The 21,888-nt window shown below is 43.3% G+C and overlaps 1 protein-coding gene across 1 annotated transcript in view; it reads right to left on the reverse strand.

The window, feature by feature from the left end:
- The window catches only part of Barx2 (BARX homeobox 2), a 66,364-nt gene extending 44,879 nt beyond the window's left edge, over positions 1-21,485 (reverse strand). Inside the window, exon 1 of the mRNA XM_038321230.1 lies at positions 21,299-21,485. Coding sequence (XP_038177158.1) covers positions 21,299-21,485 — 187 coding nt within the window. The remainder of the gene's footprint in view (positions 1-21,298) is intronic.
- Between the last annotated feature and the right edge of the window lie 403 nt (positions 21,486-21,888).

The following is a 21,888-nucleotide window of genomic DNA, read 5'->3' on the forward strand; positions in this document are numbered from 1 at the left end:
CCTGTGAGTTAAAAGAGGCAAATGATCTCACTAATAATTTCATTTCCAAGTGGGTTAGCACTCTTAAATGCTATGAGTTTCCCAGGGAATTTTCCACTGTCTGCCAGCAAAGGCCAGACTCTCTCATAAATACGTGTTTAATTGCAGTTACGCACATTAAGTGATGAGGGTTTTATTTTCCTTGTTTTTTGGTATCTCTAAAGACTTTAAAGGGTTCTGTGGTTCTTCTTTACAGGACACTAAGGTGACACCAATTATGCTGTCCTTCTCATAGAAGTTTACTTTAAGAAGAAAGGAGTAGACTAGGAACAGAGGCAGATACACAGCCCCATGAGTAAATGTTTCTGCTGATAATTCTACCAGTCTTTCTCCTAGGACATCCTGGGGCAAAGGTTCAAAAGTTCCAGTCTGAGACATAGCTATTGTCTACAACCCTAAGTTCAAATCCCGCATCCCACAGCTCTCTGTGTCCTCATCAAATTCCAGCATATTCTATTACTCCGACTTCTTTTTCATGTTTAAGCTGTTGTGAAGAGTTGCTATGCACACTTAACAGCTGCCCTTTCGCTCCCATTCCCCCACATCCACCCAAAGAGGCTACACTTTAGTCTTGTAGATTAACTTGAAATGAACTATTATCCCCCAGGATGAAATACAATCAAAATGAACTTAGAGAATTTAAACACACACACACAGCCAGCAGACACTTTAATGTCTATAAATAAGGCCTTAAATATTAAGGATTTTAAAGTTGAAGCAGAACATTCCAGACAACAACTCCAGCTGCATATTTTAAGCACTTAGTCTAAAAGGGAAAAAAAAAAAGCTGGGAGCAGGAACATATAAAAACTGCATGTAAAGTCAGAGACCCCGAGCCTGGAAAAGGTTCATGCGGACAGAAGAAGCAGAGAGTTGTTCATAGTAAAAAAGCAAAGGCCAAGAACCATCAGGCAAAGATAATTCTCAGCAGTTTACTAAGGCTCAAATCCACACTGTTAGGGCTGGGGACAGAGCCCTGAGAGGGTACTTGCCTAGCCAACCAAGGCCAGCTCTTCCCTTAATCCCCAGCACAGCAAGAAAAACAGAGGTTTTAGCATCCAGGTACCAAAATGCATCCTGAATGCTAGAGACAAAAGATTAAGAAAGTAGACCTTTGCCCAAAGAAATCTTAGCTTTCCTGGCAGAAAGGATGCAATGAAAGGCACTGACACAGTGGACTGAGGAAGGGGGTGACACCCGAGTTCAAGCTGCAGGAGTGGGGGTCTCGCAGTTGATGGGGCCCCTGGGCTCTTGCCCATTCTGTTCTCTGGCTTTCTAATGCAAAATCTAAAGAAGTACATGTTGAATTTTTATTTAAAGTTATTTCAGAGGTGCAATGCTTTGTCCACAGCTGAGCCCGAGGTAGCAAGCTCCAAGCCTGATTGCATTCCTCTAATGTCTCATTAAATAGATTTTGAGCATGTGGAGATTTCTCCTCAAGGAGCAGAAAGGCAAAGCCCACCCCTGGCAAATGTAAAGTGCACCAGCTCCTGAGGGATTAAGGGACTACATTTCTTCCATGCTAAACCATGGCTATTTCAGGATGGGGACACAGGCCCCGGGTGGGAGGTGGCCCCAGGGGTGTGAGAGGGAGGGTTAGGAGATGTGAAGATGAAAAGCTTCACACCCAGCCCTAAACGGAGGCCCTCACTTCCCACCAACTCAGGCTAATCCAAATGGACTCCTGAAGATCTTCCTTAAGAAGGAAAGCCTTACCCACTCTCACCCCGTCCCCACCCCAACCCCACTCCACCCACCCCACAGGGCACAGCACAGCGGGTGGACAAACTATCTGGAGAGCCCTGTGCCTCTGTTAACACAACAGGCTCCTTCATGCTCAGGGCTCGCCTGAAACCATTGGTAGAGAGCAAGTTGTAAGACAATGGAAATATTGTCACCAGCAGGAAGCAGGGACGAGGTGAGACCCCTGCAGGCTCAGCATGGAGAAAACTTGGTGTAATCGTCATACCTCCAAGTGTCAAGACTGTATTAGAGACTTAGTATTTTAAAATAATATTAGATATTCGGATGAATTTGCATCGAGGCAAATACTTAGGTATAAAGAAGCCTGTCGCTTTCGACACGAGAAGAAATGACAAATTCACAGAGCTGTTTCAGAGGAGCCACATTTAAAAGACACAGCAGGACTCCATTCACTAAATGACTCATTACTCGGGGCATGCTCTTCTCCAGTCAGAACAGAACAGTGGATCAATCAATCTGGTCTGCTCCAACTCAGGGCTTCTGCATAACTCTGGAGGTTAATTCCAGAATGGCTTTAGGGTCTACTGTTTTAACTGAAAAAAAAAATGTGGAAAAATAAAAATTTCTTTTCCAGTCTGTTAATAAACAAGTGGCGCAGAGACCATCTGATGGACATACAGTAATGCTGTCTGTTGATCGGTACGGAAAAGCTCACTGAATGTTTAGTTTCCAGAAGAAAGTGTTTCACATTCTACCATGATTTAATATGTTAAGTTAATTCATTTTATGAAATGTAAACATCTTAATATTAAATACACATCTTTTGGTGTTTTTTTTAAATCATAAATGTTTTGATTTACTTTAGAAAATTAAACGAAAACCAGAAGGTGATGGCACACACCTTTAATCCCAGCACTCAGGAGGCAGAAATAGGTGAATCTCTGTGAGTTCGATACCAGCCTGGTCTACAGAAAAAGTTCCAAGGCAGGCTCCAAAGCTATAGAGAAACCCTGTCTTGAAATACCAAAAAGAAAAAAAAAGGAAGAAAGAAAGAAAGAAAGAAAGAAAGAAAGAAAGAAAGAAAGAGAGAGAGAAAGAAAGAAAAAGAAAATTAAACAAATCATTATTCAATTCTGGACAATATTAACCTATAAACCAACTTTAAAAAAAAACTTATTTAACTGGTAAATCTGTGCCCCAAATTAAAACTACATCTTGTGTATACAGACAGATATAATTGCCATTGGCAATTATGAACTGTAGAAAAAAAAATTATTTAAATGACTCTTGAAGTTAATGAGCTGGGGGAAAGTTTGACAAGAAGTTTCAAGCAACAATATGTACAACACTAACAACAGGAACTATTCCAAAAGTCCATCAGTTAGGTGAGGAGACAGCATGGCATGTTTATATGCTCTATCTACTTTAATGAAAATGTGTGAACTATTACCACACACAACAGAGGAACCTTGGAGATAGTATGTGAAAAGGGGAGTCACATAAGATACGCTCAGTTACACTGATGTGACACCCCAAAGTGAACAAGGCAAAGCAGTACATGGCAGGGACACAAACACGTGAAAACTACAGAGAAAAGCAGCCATAGCAGAGAGCTGAGACACTGTGACTTCTAAAGAGACAGGCATCAGGCAAAGGTTGATGGGCATAGTGTTGCTCATTTTATTGTCGTTCTTGATGTTCTATTTGTATTTTATTGATAATTTTACGTACTTGTGTGTGTCTGTGTGTGTCTGTGTGTGTGTGTGTGTGTGTGTGTGTGTGTGTGTGTGTTCAGACTTGGGATTGAACCCAAGACTTTGTGCATGCTAAGCACACACTCAACTACTGAACCACACCCTCAACCCAACTTTAAAGCAAAGCAACAGTGATAGGAAATGTATTTAATCACCTGCATCCTTAACCAGTACCTAACTGCATCCTTAACCAGTACCTAACTGCATCCTTAACCAGTACCTAACTGGCAAAGCATGATGGGGAAGATCGGAGCAACATCCCTGTCACAAAACTGTTTTGCAAATTTGGCATAAAACACATTCCTAGGACTTCAGCCATATGACATTTGAATGGCTGTAAAAGAAGAAGAAAAATAAGAAGATGTCTTAATCCTTTTTAGGAATGGTTTGATAGATCCTAATTTTTACAGATCAAATCAGTAACAATCAAATTAAGAGCAGAAGGGTCTCCAAGACAGCTCAGTTGGGAAATGTGCCCAACAACCCTAGTTCAGTCCCCAGTATCCACACGACAGGAGAGAACAAGCTATCCTCTGGCCTTCACACCTCCACTATAGCACTCTAAAGAGCACACACACACACACACACACACACAAATAAATAAATAGATAGATAAATAAATAAATAAATAAATAAATAAAATGTTCCACTCAAAAACAGAAAATTCCAAAATAGATGTACTTCTGAGGATCCACTATTCTCTACACAGCACCATACTTTTTTAAATATATTTTTCTTTGGATAACAAAGCTCTAATTGGGCAGCAGTACCTCAGTGTGTTAAGTTTGGATTTGTCTTCTGTCCCTTTACCCATTAGGTTTGGGAGTGTTGATTGGCTTTCCTTATTAGCGTGGCAGAAACCCAGGATTGCCCTCAATGTGAGTAACCCTGTCCAACATGGAGAGTTACTTCATCTTCTCCTCCATCCTACTCCTTCAGGATGAGGGAGGTCTCATATGATCCCTTCTCTGTTAGATGAGGTGAGTTACTCTGAGTCCACCATAGTTATGGTAGGAATTACATAAGGAAGCTCATGTAGAACGTCCAGGTGTCAAAAGGTAGGCATATGCAAGTGTTTGCTATGATGTGTGTTTGTCACCATAGTCATTTTATGAACTCCACCTAAGACTGAAAAAGAAAATCCATACTTAGTGGAATTCTACCCACCAAAATCAATAATGTATTCCTCTGAGAATAACTGACTTTATGACTCTCCAACTCCTGATTAGTGGTAAGGGCTAAATCTAGAGGCTTCTCAGCCTACAGCGTAGGTTAACCCTACAAGGCAGAGGCAGCTAGAGTCTGGGTTAACCCTACAAGGCAGAGGCAGCTATGGAAAACCAGCTTACGGTCACACACCCTGAAGAGTTTGGCTCAAAGGCTGTCTCCCATGAGTAAGCCTTCTAAAAGGAAGCAAAGGAGCCAGGGAAGAGCTAGAGCATCACACTTTGCCCTTTCTGGAAGAACTTGAGAGCTCCTGACCCAGACATTTGGGAACTCACAGGCACAGAGAGACAGAGAGACATCCACTCCGCCGCAGGACAGACAACTACAGTCAACTGCCTCACCCTGTTGTGAATTCTCTCTCCAGCCAGGGCTGTGGTGAATGACTACATGACTTTTGTTTGTTCTTAATATTATGTCTAGGGATGGGTGACAAGTTCAGGCCAATTAAGAAGCACATGAACCGTCACCAGTTCTCAAGCTGAAACCATCAGGCACGTTGATACTTCAGTCTGTCCTCACTTGTCACCCTCAGACTCCCTCCAGGAGAAACACTGTGGGTTGAGACAGCAAAGAGGGAATCCTAAAATTATTTTATTGAATTCCAACCACTTTATCGTGGCTGAGACTCACCCACTTCATTGGAGGTATTTTTTTGACTGTTCTCTCGGCACAGAATCATTTCGAGAAAAAAATTTGGGAGCTTATCCTAAGAGCTCGTGCCTGATGTCAGTCTCTGAGAGTCTTTGCAAAGATCCCCACTATGCTCGCACCTTCAGCCCTTCACACATCCAAGCATGACAGCAAGCACCAGGGACCTGGATGGATCAGGAGAGTTATTTGTGTGGCTTGGGATGACATCAGATGCTGCGGATCAGTAACCGTCCTGTTTCGCAATTAGGACCTCCTCTTCTAATAGCCTCTGTCAAGGGTTGGCAGTTTTTCTGGAAAAATAAATACTTAAAGCTTTTGTGAGCCACACTGTCACATCTGTCACAGCTCCCTGCCTCTACTGCTCACCGTGAGAGATGCCCAATACGCAAACAAACCAGAGGGCACGTCTAAGCTCTAGTGAAACTTCTACGTACGGGCACCAGCCGAATTTCAGAAAATTTTCACAGATCATGAAATATTCTGTTGATGTCTCTGTGACTATTTATAAATAGAAAAACTATTCTTAGCTCATAATATCAAAAAATAGATGGTGGGCCAGATTTGGCTGGCCTACAGCACATAGTAATATATATATATATATATATATATATATATATATATATATATATATATATGTGTGTGTGTGTGTGTGTGTGTGTGTGTGTGTGTGTGTGTGTGTATTAAATGGTCTTTGGAAATATATATATATATTTCCAAAGACCATTTAGCTTCCCTTAGGCTTATCATGTTTCTATCTTTTCCGAGTTAAGTTAGTTTTCCTCAGTCATTCCTCCCTAACACAATAGGGAGGCGGGGCTTGTTTTATCAATAATAGAACATAAAGCATTCAGACATTATCGTGAGGGTAGGGCCACAGTAACCAGGCATGGGGAGGGGGGGGGTACTGGTTTGTTTTGTTTTGGTTTGTGTGCAGTGCTACAGGCGGAACCCAGGGCTTCACAAATGCTAGGCAAGCACTCTGCCACCACGCTACATCCCCAGCCCAGGAAGAAAGGTGGTTTTGGCAGAGTTTCCACCTTGATCTCTGCTTACGCACTGTCTGCACTGTCTGTGAGCACCAAGCACCCGGTTTCCTGTGTGGCACTGTCTGACTCCCGTGGCTGGGTTAGAATCCAGTCCTGAGGATCTTTGGTGAGCCAGGATGATGACCCTTTTAAACACATCATTAATGTGTGCGGTAATTAGACTGCCTGTGTGACCGAGCAGGCTATTGCTCCATCTGAAATCCGTGGCTGCGGTGAGTGGGCAGGAACGCCTCTGAGAGGAGCACGTATGCACAGGGCTGTCTCCAAAGACAGTGTTCCAGGCTTGTCGCTAACATTTGTTTGTCTCCTGAGGACAGCAGGTGCTGAGCAAGCACCTCGGGAACCGGCTGCAGTCCACTGGCCCGCTTCCTCATGCCTAGCTTCTCATTCCCCATTTGCGGGCATTCCTCGCTCACCCCTACCCCATTCCTGACTACTGTCCTCCCAGGAGAACACACACACATGCACTCACACACACACACACACACACACACACACAGAGAGAGAGAGAGAGAGAGAGAGAGAGAGAGAGAGAGAATGGATCCACAAGTCTCACAGAATATTTTCAACAAGCTGCTAAAGATCCGTAAACTCAGCTGCGTCCTGTCCCATCTAGTCAAAACTCAGCCTATGCTGAAAGTCCACCAGAGACTTGACCGCCCTCCTCACAAACACCGCCCTATGGTGGCACACCCATGTTATCTTATCCTCCCACCTAGCCCCCAGCACCGTGAACGTGGAAGAGGACACTGGATCTTTTTTATAGGACACAGCATTTGAGCGGCTGGACAGATGCACTGCCCTGTGTTTCCTTTGTGCCACAGGAGTTAGAACTGCTCGTCAGGGGACTTTTCTCACGCCACAGGGAATCACCAAATGAAGTATCGCCAGCAGATTCTAGACGTTTTAAGATACCAGTGATCCTCTCAGACACGATTCCAGAAAGAGCCATGCAGGACTCTTAATTTAGGCAGTCCTTCCACACAATGACCATCCACCATGACCCCTTAGAAGATTACCAAAGCATTCACCAACAATTCGAAATTATAAACTAGGGGCTTCGTGTAGAATGCACCCCAAATCGCAGAGCCAGAAATAAGCCAGGAACACGTGAGTCACCCCCGACTACTACTTTCTTCCACCCTGTCCAGTTAGCAAATATTTCCGTCAAGTGATTTCCACCTCGGGATTCTGATATAAAGGAACACAAACTCTTGCTTGCCTCCAAAAGACGACCCCTGAACTCTACCCTTTGGAGGAAAAGAAATCAAACTCCTTGAGGGGCTCCTCTCCTTTCCTAATATAGTCCTGGAGCCTCTAACGTCCCATGACGGAACATTTCCTACGGTAATTAATCCAAAGCAACTCCTATGGAAAAGAAAGTCACAGAGCTCATTCTGTGAGGCGGCAGGGTTGGCCTGTGTGTGCCGCTCATTTAACTTTACGAAACTCTGAGCTCCCATTGTAACACAGAAAGGTGGGAGGAATGAAGCAAACCTATCCAGGAAGACCTGAACTCAAACACTTCACACAGACCACCCACGATGCCCTGAAAGGCATGATGTCACCCAGGAGGGTGCACAGAGTAAAGTGGAGATTTTTGAGAGAGAGTTAATTTTGCTTGAGTTTAATTCACAAATAATGGTAATCTTTGCCTAAAGGGCTGTGCCCCAATCAACTGAGAAGACATTCTTTTTATAAGATAATTATTTTTAATACAAGCTATCAATTACCGAGTGCTTTGTTTCCAGGAACTATGCTTAATAGCTTTATAAACACTTATCTTATTTAACTTGAACAACTAACCCTATTGTGTAGTCATTATTATCTCTATTTTACAGATGAGGAAATCAAGTGTCAGAGAGGTTAAGTGGTTTGCAGACAGGTCACACAGACAATAAAATGCAAACCCAGGGCTGTCTAACTAAAAACCTGTACATGGCATGCCTCCACTACAGGATAGGCTGCATGATGTATTGGATTATCCCACTATACCCCACCTGCTTGTGGAAATACGTGGAGACTGGATCTGAGCGGTTAAGCACTTTCTACCCAGCTCACGACAATGAAGGAACAGAGATTCCACCCTGGTTCTTCTGTGAGCAGCTTTACTCAGTGAATCACAACTCAGTGATGCCCGAGAGAGACTCAGCAAATGTCACCCAGCAACAAGTGAGTCACAGAAGCAGATGGCAGCCGATCAGAAACGTCCTGATGACCGGATAACTTCATTTCCCACCCAAAATCCCACTGCCTTGTGGGATTTTTCTGGAATTCACTGAAAACCTCGATCACAGGGAAAATTTTGGACTTTGCTGTGCATATTATAAATACACACATACACAAATGTATATCATGAAGCCTGCCTAACGGGGGGCAGATTTGAATTCTAATTTACAAGCCTAATAATCACATGAAGTATGCAGCTCTCCATTGAAAGAGATGCATGGTCTAATCTCAACTCTGCCGTCTGCTCATCACCTCCATAAGCAGCGATGGGAACCATTTCAGACAGGGTCTCCGTTTAGGTTAACTGCTCTTGGATCTACAAGTTCTTAGCACAGAGCCAGCCACACAGCTGCCTTTTTATCCTCAACGCCTTCAACAGCAAAACACATTCTGTTTCGGCTAATTGTTACAAGCATCAAAGACAGAATATTCCAGTAGGAAAACACAAGGCTAACCCTCTGGCAGGTGATCTGCCATGCTATGATCCGAACAGGCAACTTGGGAAGTAAACTTTCAGTAGGCACAGCCCTCAAATGTGCTAAGAGCACTCATGAGCTACCATGATGATATCCAGGAAAAGCAATTTTTTTTCAATAAAAAGGTTTTTTTTTTTTCTTTTTTTCTTTTCTTGGTTTTTAGAGACACGGTTTCTCAGTGTAGCTTTGGAGCCTGTCCTAAAACTTCCTTTGTAGACCAGGCCTCAAACTCACAGAGATCTGCCTGCCTCTGTCTTCCGAGTGCTGGGATTAAAGTTGTGTGTCCCCACCGCCATGCTCAATAAAAAAGTTTTAATCATGAAAAAAGAAGTAGCTGGGCAGTGGTGGCGCACGCCTTTAATCCCAGCACTCAGGAGGCAGAGGCAGGCGGATCTCTGAGTTCGAGGCCAGCCTGGTCTACAAGAGCTAGTTCCAGGACAGGCTCTAGAAACTACAGGGAAACCCTGTCTCGAAAAAAAAAAAAAAAAAAAAAAAAAGAATGTAGATAAAATGCCTTTTCTCCCCCCAGTTTGCCCATGCATTTGCCATTCCCTGAATATCCTATTTCTTAACTCTTCTTGTCTCAAGTAGTTTCCTTTTTTTATTTGATAATTTGTTTTTTCACACAGAGTAGCCTTGAGTAGGCTGGATCTTGCTGTGTAGACCTGGCTAGTCTAAAACTCAGAGATCCACCTGCCTATGCTTTCTGAGTGCTATGATTAAGGGCATTCACCACCACACCTAGCTTAAGTAGTACCGTCTTAGATTTATTTTATTTTCCTTTATATGCATTTTGTGGGGTGAAGGTGTCTAAGGAGGCCAGAAGAGGGCATTGGATCCCCCGGAGCTAGAGGTACAGGAAGTTGTGAGCAGCTAGACGTGGGTACTGAACAGAACTATGGTCCTCTCAAAGAGCAACGAGTACTCCCAATCACTGAACCACCTCTCCAGGCCCTGTCCCAGGTAGTTTCAACATGAAGGTTTAAAAGTAGAACTATCAGTTATGCCAGCACCATTTGTTGAAGATGCCCTCTTTTTTCCATTGTGTACTTTTGGCTCCTTTATCAAAAATCAGGTGTTCATAGGTTTGTGGTTTAAGATCCGGGTCTTCTATACGATTCCATTGGTCAACTTCTCTGTTCTTATGCCAATACCAAGCCATTTTCAATACTCACACCTGTCAGATTGGCTAAAATCCAAAACACCAATAATAACCTTTGCTGGAGAGGTTGTGGGGTAAGGGGCACACTCATCCATTGCTGGTGGGAATGCAAACTTGTGCAACCACTTTGGAAAGCAGTGTGGCGGTTTCTCAGGAAATTCGGGATCAACCTACCCCAGGACCCAGCAATTCCACTATTGGGAATCTACCCAAGAGATGCCCAATCATACAACAAAAGCATATGCTCATCTATGTTCATAGCAGCATTATTTGTAATAGCCAGATCCTGGAGACAGCCTAGATGCCCTTCAGTGGAAGAATGGATGAAGAAACTGTGGAATATATACATGCTAGAATACTACTCAGCGGTAAAAAACAATGACATCTTGAATTTTGCAGGCAAATGGATGGAAATAGAAAACACTATTCTGAGTGAGGTAACCCAGACCCATAAAGATGAACATGGGATGTACTCACTCATATTCGGTTTCTAGCCATGATTATAGGACATCGAGCCTATAAGTTTGGGATCCTTGAGAAGATAATAAGAAGGTGAACTCCCAAAAAAGATATAGTAATCCTCCTGGATATTGGAAGTAGACACGATCGCCAGGCAAAATTGGGAACTTGAGGGTTGGGCAAGACTGGGCCAAGGGAAGATGGGGAGAGAAAAGTGTGAAGGGGAGAGCGGGGGGAGCTCGGAGGAATGGGGTGCTTGGGATATAGGAAGGGTGGATATGAGAGCAGTGAAGCATATATCTGAATTTAAGGAGCTACCTGAGGGTTGTCAAGAGACTTGACCCTAGAGGGGTTCCCAGGTTTCCAGGGAGACGCCCCCAGTTAGTTCCTTGGGCAGCTGAGGAGAGGGAGCCTGAAAAGGCCAGTTCCTATAGCCATACTGATGAATTTCTTGCATATCACCATAGAACCTCCACCTGACGATAGATGAAGAAAATGACAGAGCCCCACCTTGGAGCACCGGACTGAGCTCCCAAGGTCCTGATGAGGAGCAGAAGGAGAGAGAACATGAGAAAGAAAGTCAGGACCGTGAGGGAACCTCCAGCTGGCGACAGATGGGGAAGGTGACTGAGCCCCACATTGGAGCACTGGACTGAGCTCCCAAGGTCCCGATGAGGAGCAGAAGGAGCGAGAACATGAGGGAGAAAGTCAGGAACGAGAGGGGTGCGTTCACTCATGGAGACGGTGGGACAGATCTAATGGGAGATCACCAACTCCAGTTGGAATGGGACTGATGGATCATGCGACCAAACCCGTCTCTCTGAGTGTGGCCAACAGCGGGGGCTGACTGAGAAGCAAAGGACAATGGCTCTGGGCTCTGATTCTTCTTCATGGACGGGCTCTGTGGGAGCCTTCTCAGCTTGGTCGATCACCTTCCTGGACCTGGGGGGAGTTGGGAGGACCTTGGTCTTAGCATAGAGTGGGGAACCCTGATGGCTCCTTGGCCTTGAGAGGGAGGGAGGGGAGGTATGGGTGGAGGGGAGGGGAGGGAAGGGGGAGAAGGAGGGGAGAGAAAGGGGAGAAGGAGGGGAGGGAGGGGGGAGGAGGAGGGAAGGAGATGGAAATTTTTAAATATAAAAAAAAAAAATAAACCATGAGGAAAAAAAAAAAAAAAAAAAAAAAAAAAAAAAAAAAAAAAAAACAACGCAAAAAAAAGTAGAACTATCAGATGTGATGCCAATGTGCAGACTTTCATAGCTTGCAGAATGATGGCCCCTGCAATTTTCTCATAGACATTCACATGGCTGCATGGAAGTTCTTTGGATTCAGTAATCCTTACTCTTACCCCAAAGATGACGTGTTTCAGTACCCTCCATGGATGTATGAAAGCATAACCACTACCAATCCCTGTGTGTTCTGCTGCTGGTATATGTGTGTGTGTGTGTGTGTGTGTGTGTGTGTGTGTGTGTGTGTGTATTATAGTAGATGACTGATAGTAAAAAAATAGAACAATTGTAGCAACATACTATATTTATGTAAGAGCAATGCCCCTGTCAATATCTTATTGAACTGTTCTCACCCTTCTTCCCATGTTGGGAGATGTTAGCTGTATCTTTGATCATACATTTATTTGTGCATAAAGGCATCATCTAGGGAGTGGGGGATGCTTTGGCAAATTCAACTGTACCAATGGCTTCACATAAAGGAGGGCAAAGCTCACAGAAGGCTATGTTTTTTCACCAAAAGGCCTAAAAGCAGTATTTCTAAATTAGACGTACCATGCAATGATAATTAAAATGTCTAGACTGCTAGGATAGCCGAATAAAGCATCTGCCACTATGGCTGCCATTACAGAATAATGTGGTTGAGATTAGCACCTCTAACAACAAGATGACCGCTTATTACTGGTAACAGACAGCTCTCTGGAGATCGCCATGGTAACATTCATCCCTTCCAACAATCCCTGACACCACACACTGAACAGTTTTTAAATTAAATCATGGTTACAAAATATAAAGAAATTTTCAGATGACATACAAAGAGTCTTATCCTCCATTGCCAAAGAAACTATAATTTGACATTATATTCTTTGAAATTTAATCTCAACTATCATAGACAATTTTTGCAAATTAAAATATCAGTAACAGCAAAAACCTGACCAAAAGTCAAGGGTAGTACGTTACCATATCAGCAAATATTTATAAAAGTAGGATGCACAGCAGAGGCGGTTTGTTGTGACTTTAAGCATTGCTAACAATACGAAATCCCAATAACCCAGACTTACATAATTATCAACACATATTAGCAGGGAACAACAATTAAGAGTTAAGAGTTCTAATAATTCCTTCAGACGCTCAGAGTTTCTTTGCTTGCATGCCAAAGCATTGATGGGGTCCAGCAGTTACCCTGGAGAGAAATAACATTGTCAACCAGGCTAGGAAGGTGGGCAAGACCTCAAATCCAGCTTCAAAAGTCACAGTGGCTGTGTAGTATGAGCTGTTCACGTATCTAATTATAAATTGACCTTGTGTCCCCACTGCGAAACTGTCGACAAGCTCTGTATTTAAAAGCTTTTATCTTGGGATGGAAAAGCTATTGAGAAAGCCATCAAAAGTTCCACAAGATTAAGAGTTTCACGGATATGTGTGGTCCCATACCCTATGGCTTTTCAATGTTTACGTTATGAAAAGTTTCAACTATACCCAGAAGTGCAAAGAGTAATATCATGAACATCTGTGTACCCACAACTAAGTGACAGATTTGTAATGCTTAGACTGAGTCACAGAAGGCCTTTTTAAATGGCAAACAATTACATAGGAAAATAAAAATTTGTGGGTAGCTCTCCCCACTGCCATCCTCCTGCCCGCTAATATCCTGCACCGCCCTGAACGTTTTCGGTCACTCTATAAACTGTACCAGACTCTACACACCATTCCACAGCTTATTCAGCCCCAGGATTTTTATTTCTAAAAATGATCCATGTTGAAACAAGCACATTTCGTTCATTCATTTTAATTACCACATAACGTTTATTGCATGATTACAGCACATGTTATTTTATCCCCAGAAAGGCCAGTTATGTTGTTTGTTTGTTTGCTTGTTTTAGTTTTCCCTAATCTAAAAAGCACGGAAATGAACACTGTTATGCGTGCCCTGGTGCGCATCTACCGTGACTCCTCGAGACACGGCAGTGCAGGGTGCACACATCGGTGGCATTACCGGGAGTTGCCAGCTGCTTTTTGTAGTAATCCAACTCAGACTGGCATCCTGACTCAGCCCTTACAAAGTCCCAGATTTGATCCCATAATTCCACCACTACCACCACCAAAAAAAAAAAAAAAAAAGGTAATTAGACTAACTAAGTAACACCCTAATCATCAGTGTCTGTCTGGGACTTGAGAAGGTCTACTTCTTCACATCTCCATCCTCAACTAAGACCACCAGACCCTCCGCTTTGCCTACCTGGTGGCTCTAAGACAGCATCCCATTACATTTTCCTGACCACAGTTAGGCTGAGCATCTTAATGGCCACCTAGACCATTAACGTGACCTGACTTCTCAGGTTCCTCGCTAGCAAATGAAGGTAACAGTGCCTCCTCTCAGGGATGTTTCAGAACTGACTTGAAAAGCATTTATTCCAGTGCTATAATATATCAGTTGATTTTAAAAATTTACTGGACCAGCTAGACGGCTTAGTAAAGTAAAGGTGCTTGCTGCCCAACCTGACAACGTTGAGTTTGATTGTTTGGGCTCACGTGGTGGAAGGAGAGGACTGACACATCCCCATACGATTATGGTTATGTATGTGAATGAGGAGGCTCGAAACATAAAGCCTTTCTGCCACTTCTCCCAAGTTTACAGTCTGCTCTGGATGTTTACTGCAAGGCTCAGAGAGCAGATTCTTTGCAATCCCACTTGCTCAATCAACAAGATAAGAAGCTATACTGTCTGTTTCTAGTGTCCACTCAGGAAAAGTACAGTCAGCGACACAAGGTATTATGTAAACTAAACCTCAGTCAATACGCACGTGACTGCCACCTTGTTTGTGACAGGATCATTATCTTGAATCTCAGCAATTGTTCTGTCACAGAGTAAAGGGAACTCTTGAAAAACAGGGTGGTGGAGGCTGACAGGGACTTGCCATGCCCAAGAGTTTCCTGGAGTGGACAAGCAGCCAGGCCTTCATAAATGTCACTATTCCCAAGGTCACTCCACTTCCCCACAGGGCCACAGTGATCTTGCATATGTGAAGGGAAAGAGCAATCATAGCATTTACTGAAAAACTAAGTCATGTCTAATAAAAGGAATAATCAAAAGCATGTTAAATCTGGGCATGGTAGCACAACCCTTGAATCCCAGCACTTTGGAGGCAGAGGCAGGCAGATCTCTGTGAGTTTAAGGTCAGGTTAGTCTACAAATGGAGTTCTAGCCAGGGCCAGGGCTACACAGTGAGACCCTGTCTCAAACAAAGTATACTGAGCGGGCATAGTGGCGCATATCTCAGGAGGCTGAGATAGTAGCATTTCAAATTAGATATGGCCTTGAACTACACAGTGAATTCCAATCTAACATAGAATACGTGGTGAGACCTAATTTAAAAATAAAAAGATGTGAGCTCTGCCCGGACTCACGCCATATTCACTGTCCTGTGATCAGTCGCCTCTGGACTCGCTTCACTTGCATCTGACCTTTCCTTTGCGGACAGCTGCGCTCGTCTTTGCAACCTTAACTGGTAGAATCAGGAAATGCATACAGCTGCATGCTACACCTATGGCATAGTCCTGACATCAGCACCCGCTGGTGATTGGCAGGGCCTCCTCAGATGTGCTTTCACAACCTCTGCAGTTCATGATTCCTCTCCTCTGCAATCAATTTGAGCTGGCACTCAAGAGACCAGAAACTCCTCAGTAACTACACTCAGAGGTTCTCTCTCCTCTCCAGAGTTGACTCGGGGCTCAACTGCAGCCCAAATATAATTAGGCGGCCTTCTGGAACTATCTAGGTGTAAGGCTTTCTTCCTCACATGAGTGCCAAGTTTCCACTTTCAAGAACTTAAACTGCCATATAAAATGCTCTAGCAAGGATGAGTAATTGGACACTGTAATGGAAAAGTAACTGTGTTTTTATTTAGAGCACTTATTTTAACAAGGCTTCTTTTCTAATTGTTATTAAATTGCAATAAAAATAAATTAAATCCTGAGAATTTACAAAGACATTCTGTTTTTTAAAAAAAATAACAAATGAACACTCTCCTGGAGAGTGTTTATTTTGTTAATGCCATGAAGTGTGTGTAAGGTCCAGATCAGAACCTCATTAGTCCTAATGCTGATTCCATATCTGCCACACTTGCTGTGAGAGACACCGTTTGAAGCTCTCTGGCAGCTAAAACAGCAGGCACTGACATGTAGGCCCCCTGAGAATTCCTTTACCCCTGGGCCCTCTTTTTCTCCTGCCCTGCTGCTTGCAGTAGACATGTGTCCTTGCAGCAGAGTGCTCTGTGAACACTCAGTGAACACCTGTGGCTTTAGCAAGTTCATGGGTAGGAAAGAGGATGCTGGCTAATCCAAATATGAACCCATCTCAAGAGACACACTGGAGATCGCTCTTCCACCCAACAGAAGTGCCACGCAAGTACTTCCTAAAAGATGTGTATATACAGCATAATGCTCTAAGATATCTAAGATAAGGTTGAACCTGAGCACAGCCTCGAGATTTCACAGAAATCCATTCTTTCTCTTTTATCTTCCTTTTTCCCCTTTCTAATCTGTCTTCACAATTTAAACAACCATTTCAATTCTTACTGCTTTTCATACAGACCAATGGAAAACCGACAATGTGCTAAAATTAGTTTTATACTGTCTGTCTCTATTTGCATTATAAATTCAGTCTCCATCTCAAAGAATAAATAGCCTGCATGCATATATGTAACAGGCCTTATAAGTGAGTCTGTCTGTCTGGGTATTCTAAGCAAATATAAGTATTTGTTTAATTAAATTATCAAATTCAATGATATAAAGGATTGTAGACATTGGGAGAGGCACTTTAAGTCTGCACAAAATTTCTAATCCTTTTTCCATCTGCAATTAGAAAATCAGCAGCGGCAAAAACTGCTAGGAAACAATTCATAAGTTCTTAGAGCCAATTCCTAAGGAACCCCTCAGCATCTCAATATAATTTCTTTAAAGAGAAATCATAAAAATTAAGAGGTGGTAGGTGAGTCAACAGCTGCTCTGCAAATATATTCTGACCCTGATGTCCCCAACGCTGTATGTCCCTCAATGTGTTCTCCCTTCAAATGGGAATAGGAGAAACTGGTGTGAGTAATTGCTAATAAAAGCCTTCTTGCCTCTGGCAGCACTGATAATGATCATTTTCCCAGACCCTGGTTTACATTTCTCCATCAACATTCCAGGGCCCAATTCTCAAGTTTCCAAAACGCTACTGGATTTGGTCTCTAGCTGAAAGACCTGAGGTTCGGGGAATCAGTGGAAGGAAACTCATGAAGCACTTGCTGGCTCTCTAACAGAGTCGTGCAAGTCTGGGCCTCAGATAACTCTTCACCGGCGTGACACCCGGTCTTTGTGGTAAGTGTGCACAAGGACACCACCCCAAAGAACTTGTTTCTCCTGGACCCACCAGAGGATAAAATGTTCTCAATGCCACCTCCTAAGATAATCACCCTGTCCCAAATGCCCCTTTTGATTGGTTGACTGGCCTCTGGGTGCGACTGCACGAGTTTATCCAGGGTGTGTAACCAAGATACAACAGTCTTCCTGATTTCTGAGAATCCTGACAAGAACAACTGCATAAAAAGTGGATTGAACTATGTCAAAACACCACTGTGATGTTGTGACTCAAAAAAAAATCAATAAATCTATCTTCTTCCACTTGGATAGATTGACCTCTTGACCCCTGTCAGCTCCAAAGTCATGGCAAGACCTAAAGGATCAACTCTGAAGGTCATGAATAGATTCAGCAGAACCATTGTGCCCAAGAAGGGGGAAGGAGCTAGACTACAGATTGTACTAGAATAATTGAATGTCACAGGTCTCAAAGTGTCCAAATATTTGTAAGCTCCTCCCCAAGATGAGCAAGTGGAAATGTAAGCTCATTCTAAATAGCAACAATAAATTATAAGTGATTAATCCCGTAGGTGTGTTTATCAATCACCTCACAGGAAAACCCTTAGGGTGAGCTGTTGCATGTTTGTGTTTGTGGAACAAGTTACCTGTTTTCCCTGAACATTCCTCAAACTTAGAAACTCTGACCGTCTCTAAAGATTTAAACACAGAGGCAAAGCTTTCAAAAGTTCCAGTGCCAACGTCTTCACAATCTAGTCCACCATGAGGGGCCAATCTTATTCAAATGACTTTCTACCAATGAGCGTCCATTCTGATCCAAAACAGACAACAACAACATACCCCAGAAAGTATACTGTATTTATGAAATCATAAAGTGTACCTTGTTTGGGTAAACGTTCGATCACCGCCTCCAGTCTAATATTTGAGAGATGATTACTAACTTCCAACTGGCAATATATTTGATTCTGTGTGAGGATTACTGCTAGCAGATTTAAACATAAGACCTATGTTTAAATACACATACACATTAAGTCAAAAATATTCTATACCTCGCTGACGGTATAAACAGCAAACTTTGTTTAAATGGAGGCTTCCTTTAGATTTTGTTTTCTTTTGTAATTTAATGATAAACTTTTCTTTAGTTTGGCTTAAAGAGAAAGACTCTCCTCAGGATCTAGTAAGGTGATTTAGGGGGAACTACTGGAAAACAAAATTTAGAGACTACTCTCAAAGAGGATAATTATTGTGTTTTCAATAAAGGGCCTGTTAAACAATACTTTTTGATGATGAGTATTCCATCAAGAGTAAAATATTTAGTAATCAATTACTTCCAGGCGATTATCTGCCTAATGAAAAAGCCTTCCATTCTTCTGTTCGCTTAAATGCATACTCATCTGCCGGAGGAGCTCTGATATCATGAGCTGCAACTTGGATTACCAAATCTAGCAACACGAACTGCTTAATTAGGCAGAAGTCTTTTAAACGTGGCTTTTGTTCTGCCCCTGTCCTGTGCGGTTATTAGACATGCTGGTAAATCAATTGTGAAGAATTTTTTTAGTCTTAGTTTTCAGTAGATTGCCTGACAAAGTTCACTTCTGCCGCAGTGACTTAAGCTGGTGGACATGGGCAAACTAAGATGAGAAAATTTGGTAACTTTAATTTCAGTATAAATTTTCACTTACTTTGAATTTCTTGTACATTGCTCCCGCCACATACGCTAAATATCTGTCTCTATCCAGAAAAATGAGTTACTGTTTCATTATAGATACCAGCAGCTTATGATTTCTATTTTCAATTCATTTTTAAAAGGTTGTACTTATCCTAGCTAAGATTTTGACATTTGACAGTTAAAAAGTATAAAAAGGCTTTGGAAGCATGAGACCCCAGAGAAGTCACTAATGGGCTTCCCAAGATCTTACACATAAGGCTTCCGCTGAAATCGTAAACCCACTGAAGGCTTACGATCTGAAAGCATGAATTGTTGTAGCTAGGTTTTATGAGTTTAATTCCACTAGCAAATCCTACTTTCTATATTTTAAGTCTCAACTAGAGCAAAATCGAGACGCATTTTGAAAGAAACAATCCAGAGGAAGAAAGTCACTGCCAATAACCCCTTCTGCCGCAAACCATTAAGGAACTTCTAGGAGCATAAGACTAGCCTGCCACGCCTGTCAACCCACTTTTAACACTCACGAAACTGCCTTTGAATCATTACATTTTTGTCTGTTTTATTTCCTACACAAGGTTCAATAAATCACGCAGCCTACATGACTGCATGACAATTTTCTGGGCCTTTTTTTCCCTCTCTTTTTCCAGCATTTTTTTTTTCCAATACCCAATTCTGTGACTCCTCCAAGGCATGAAAAGTTGCCTTAGAATTATGGCAGAGTCCGTGAAAGTCAGAAGGTACTAAAGGACCCCTAGGTCCTCAGGAATTGTATTTTCCTCCCGGCATCTCTCCTGGGCAATGACTGAACAGAGTGCACTAGGATTTACCACAGAAACAAATCCTTGATGGGATTTGCATTATTGTAGCAAATAGATGTTCTCAAAAGAAGATTGAGCCCCTTTCTCCAAACCCAGTAGATTCACAGACGACTTTCATGTGAGGCACCACATATAGCAGATACACGAAAGTAAAAATGTTAACATGACGGGTCTCTCCTGTGTTTCTAAAATCTCTTTTGTGTATCTTATTTATTTCCTTGTTTGTAAAATTCAGTATTATAAGGGTTGTTGTGGGACATCAGATCTAACTCTGCCTTGCTGACAAAATATGTAATGTTCATTTCTTGGCCAAAAAATGTAGGAATAGCTTGCTTTCGGAAAATCTTTGCTGTATTTATTATAGATTTGGTGACAGGTTTAGCAGGACTGTCAAAGAAGCAAAGGAGAAATGGGACTCCAAGCATTATATTTAGCAGATTTTTATCCCAACAGCTCCCATAAGGAAGTCTTTGAGAACCACTGCTAGTACACACTTTTATTTTTGAAAGTATAGTTTCTTGAACTTACTTTATGGCAGTCATACAACAAGCATAACACCAAGGCCCCTCTGGTTTAGAAGCACTAAATGTTTGTTTTTTAATGGGAAGCATGGTCAAGAACTTCTTTTTAAAAGATTTTTTTCTCTTTAACTTTTTTTTTAAAGCTACTCCCACGGGTTTTGTATCCACAGCACAAATCCCTGAATCCCCACCGTGCCAAGCAAGTCTGAAACCCGTGAGTTTCTCTCACTACACTCAAAGTGTTTTAAACGTCTTTGGATTGGTTTCCTACAGAACTACTTTTTCAATTTTGTTACTAAATTCTGTCTCTTTCCTATTGGTCCAGTTTTTGTGGCGAGAGGAAACCAGGTTGGAGGGATGCTTTTACTGTTACTAGTGTTGGTTTTAGTCCCTTAAAACAAACAAGGGGTTGGTCCCCTGCCTATGTCAAAACGCAGCATAGTCCAAAACTGCTTCCCCAGAGGGAGATCATTTTAAGTAAAGTTCGGTGAATTCAGTAGTTTATTTTGAAGCCCAGGAAACCGATTTACTTGTAAAATTACAAAGAAGACATAAGAAGTCGGACATTAAGTGTACGACCACCAAGCTCAAGTTGAAACCGACAAACTCACTGCGTAAAACCACCTAGGCACTGAATCTGGTCAAGTGCTTTGAAGTTTCTCATTGGAACTCCATAGTGCCAGGAAGAAGGGTGTTTTCTCCACGAAACAGGAAAGGGCGCTACAGAGGCATCCCACTCCCAAGGCTGCTTGGTCTTAACTTATCTCCCATCCAGGGAGCAGTACCTGCCCGGGCCGGGTTGCAAACGCTCCGCTTTTGAATGTCCACCGCTGGCGGGTCTGTTCTCCTTGCAAGGACGCAGGAAAGGAATCTCTTGGTCCCTCTCGCTCTCAGGTTGGAAAGCAGAGGCGACCGCACAAGGCAGAAAGTACCACAGCCCACTATCTCCCAGCGATTCTTACCCGTACAAGAATGCAGAGGCTTGGGTCGCACCACCAGCGACGGGCACACAGAGTAGAGGGAAAGTTTCTCAAAGTAGTCGCAGGTCTCCTTGGAGAGGATCTCATCGATCATGAAAGTCTTGTAGCGCCGCCTGGCTGCTTTGAGCTGGCCGGGTGAGCTCAGCCTCAGTTCCGCGTGGCAATGCATGGTGACCCGGGACTAGAGCCTGGCGACCTGAGTGCTGAGAGCGCCGACTCGTCTCGGACCGCGGGGGCTGGCACGCGGGCTGGGGCCTGAGCCCCGCTCTTCCGCAGCCAGAGGGGCGCCGGGGGCCGGGAAGGCGCGCGGACCAGAGCGGGCACGGGCGCGCCTGCTGCGTCTACACCCACCCGCGGAGCAGCATCTTTGACTACAGCCTTTTTGGGACACCGCAGCTGTCAATCAGAGCGCACTTCCTGCAGGGCCAGGTGCGGAGCGCGAGCCGAGGGGCGTCGGCCGCCACCCCGCCCCTACGCGTCCGTGTGGCCCGGGTGCTGAACTGCGCACCCAGGGTCCGGCAGCTCCAGCTCACCTCCTCCCGCCAGTCCGAGTTGAACGCTCCCCACGCTAG

This window comes from Arvicola amphibius, chromosome 3 (genome assembly GCF_903992535.2).
Source record: "Arvicola amphibius chromosome 3, mArvAmp1.2, whole genome shotgun sequence".
NCBI classification, from domain to species: domain Eukaryota; kingdom Metazoa; phylum Chordata; class Mammalia; order Rodentia; family Cricetidae; genus Arvicola; species Arvicola amphibius.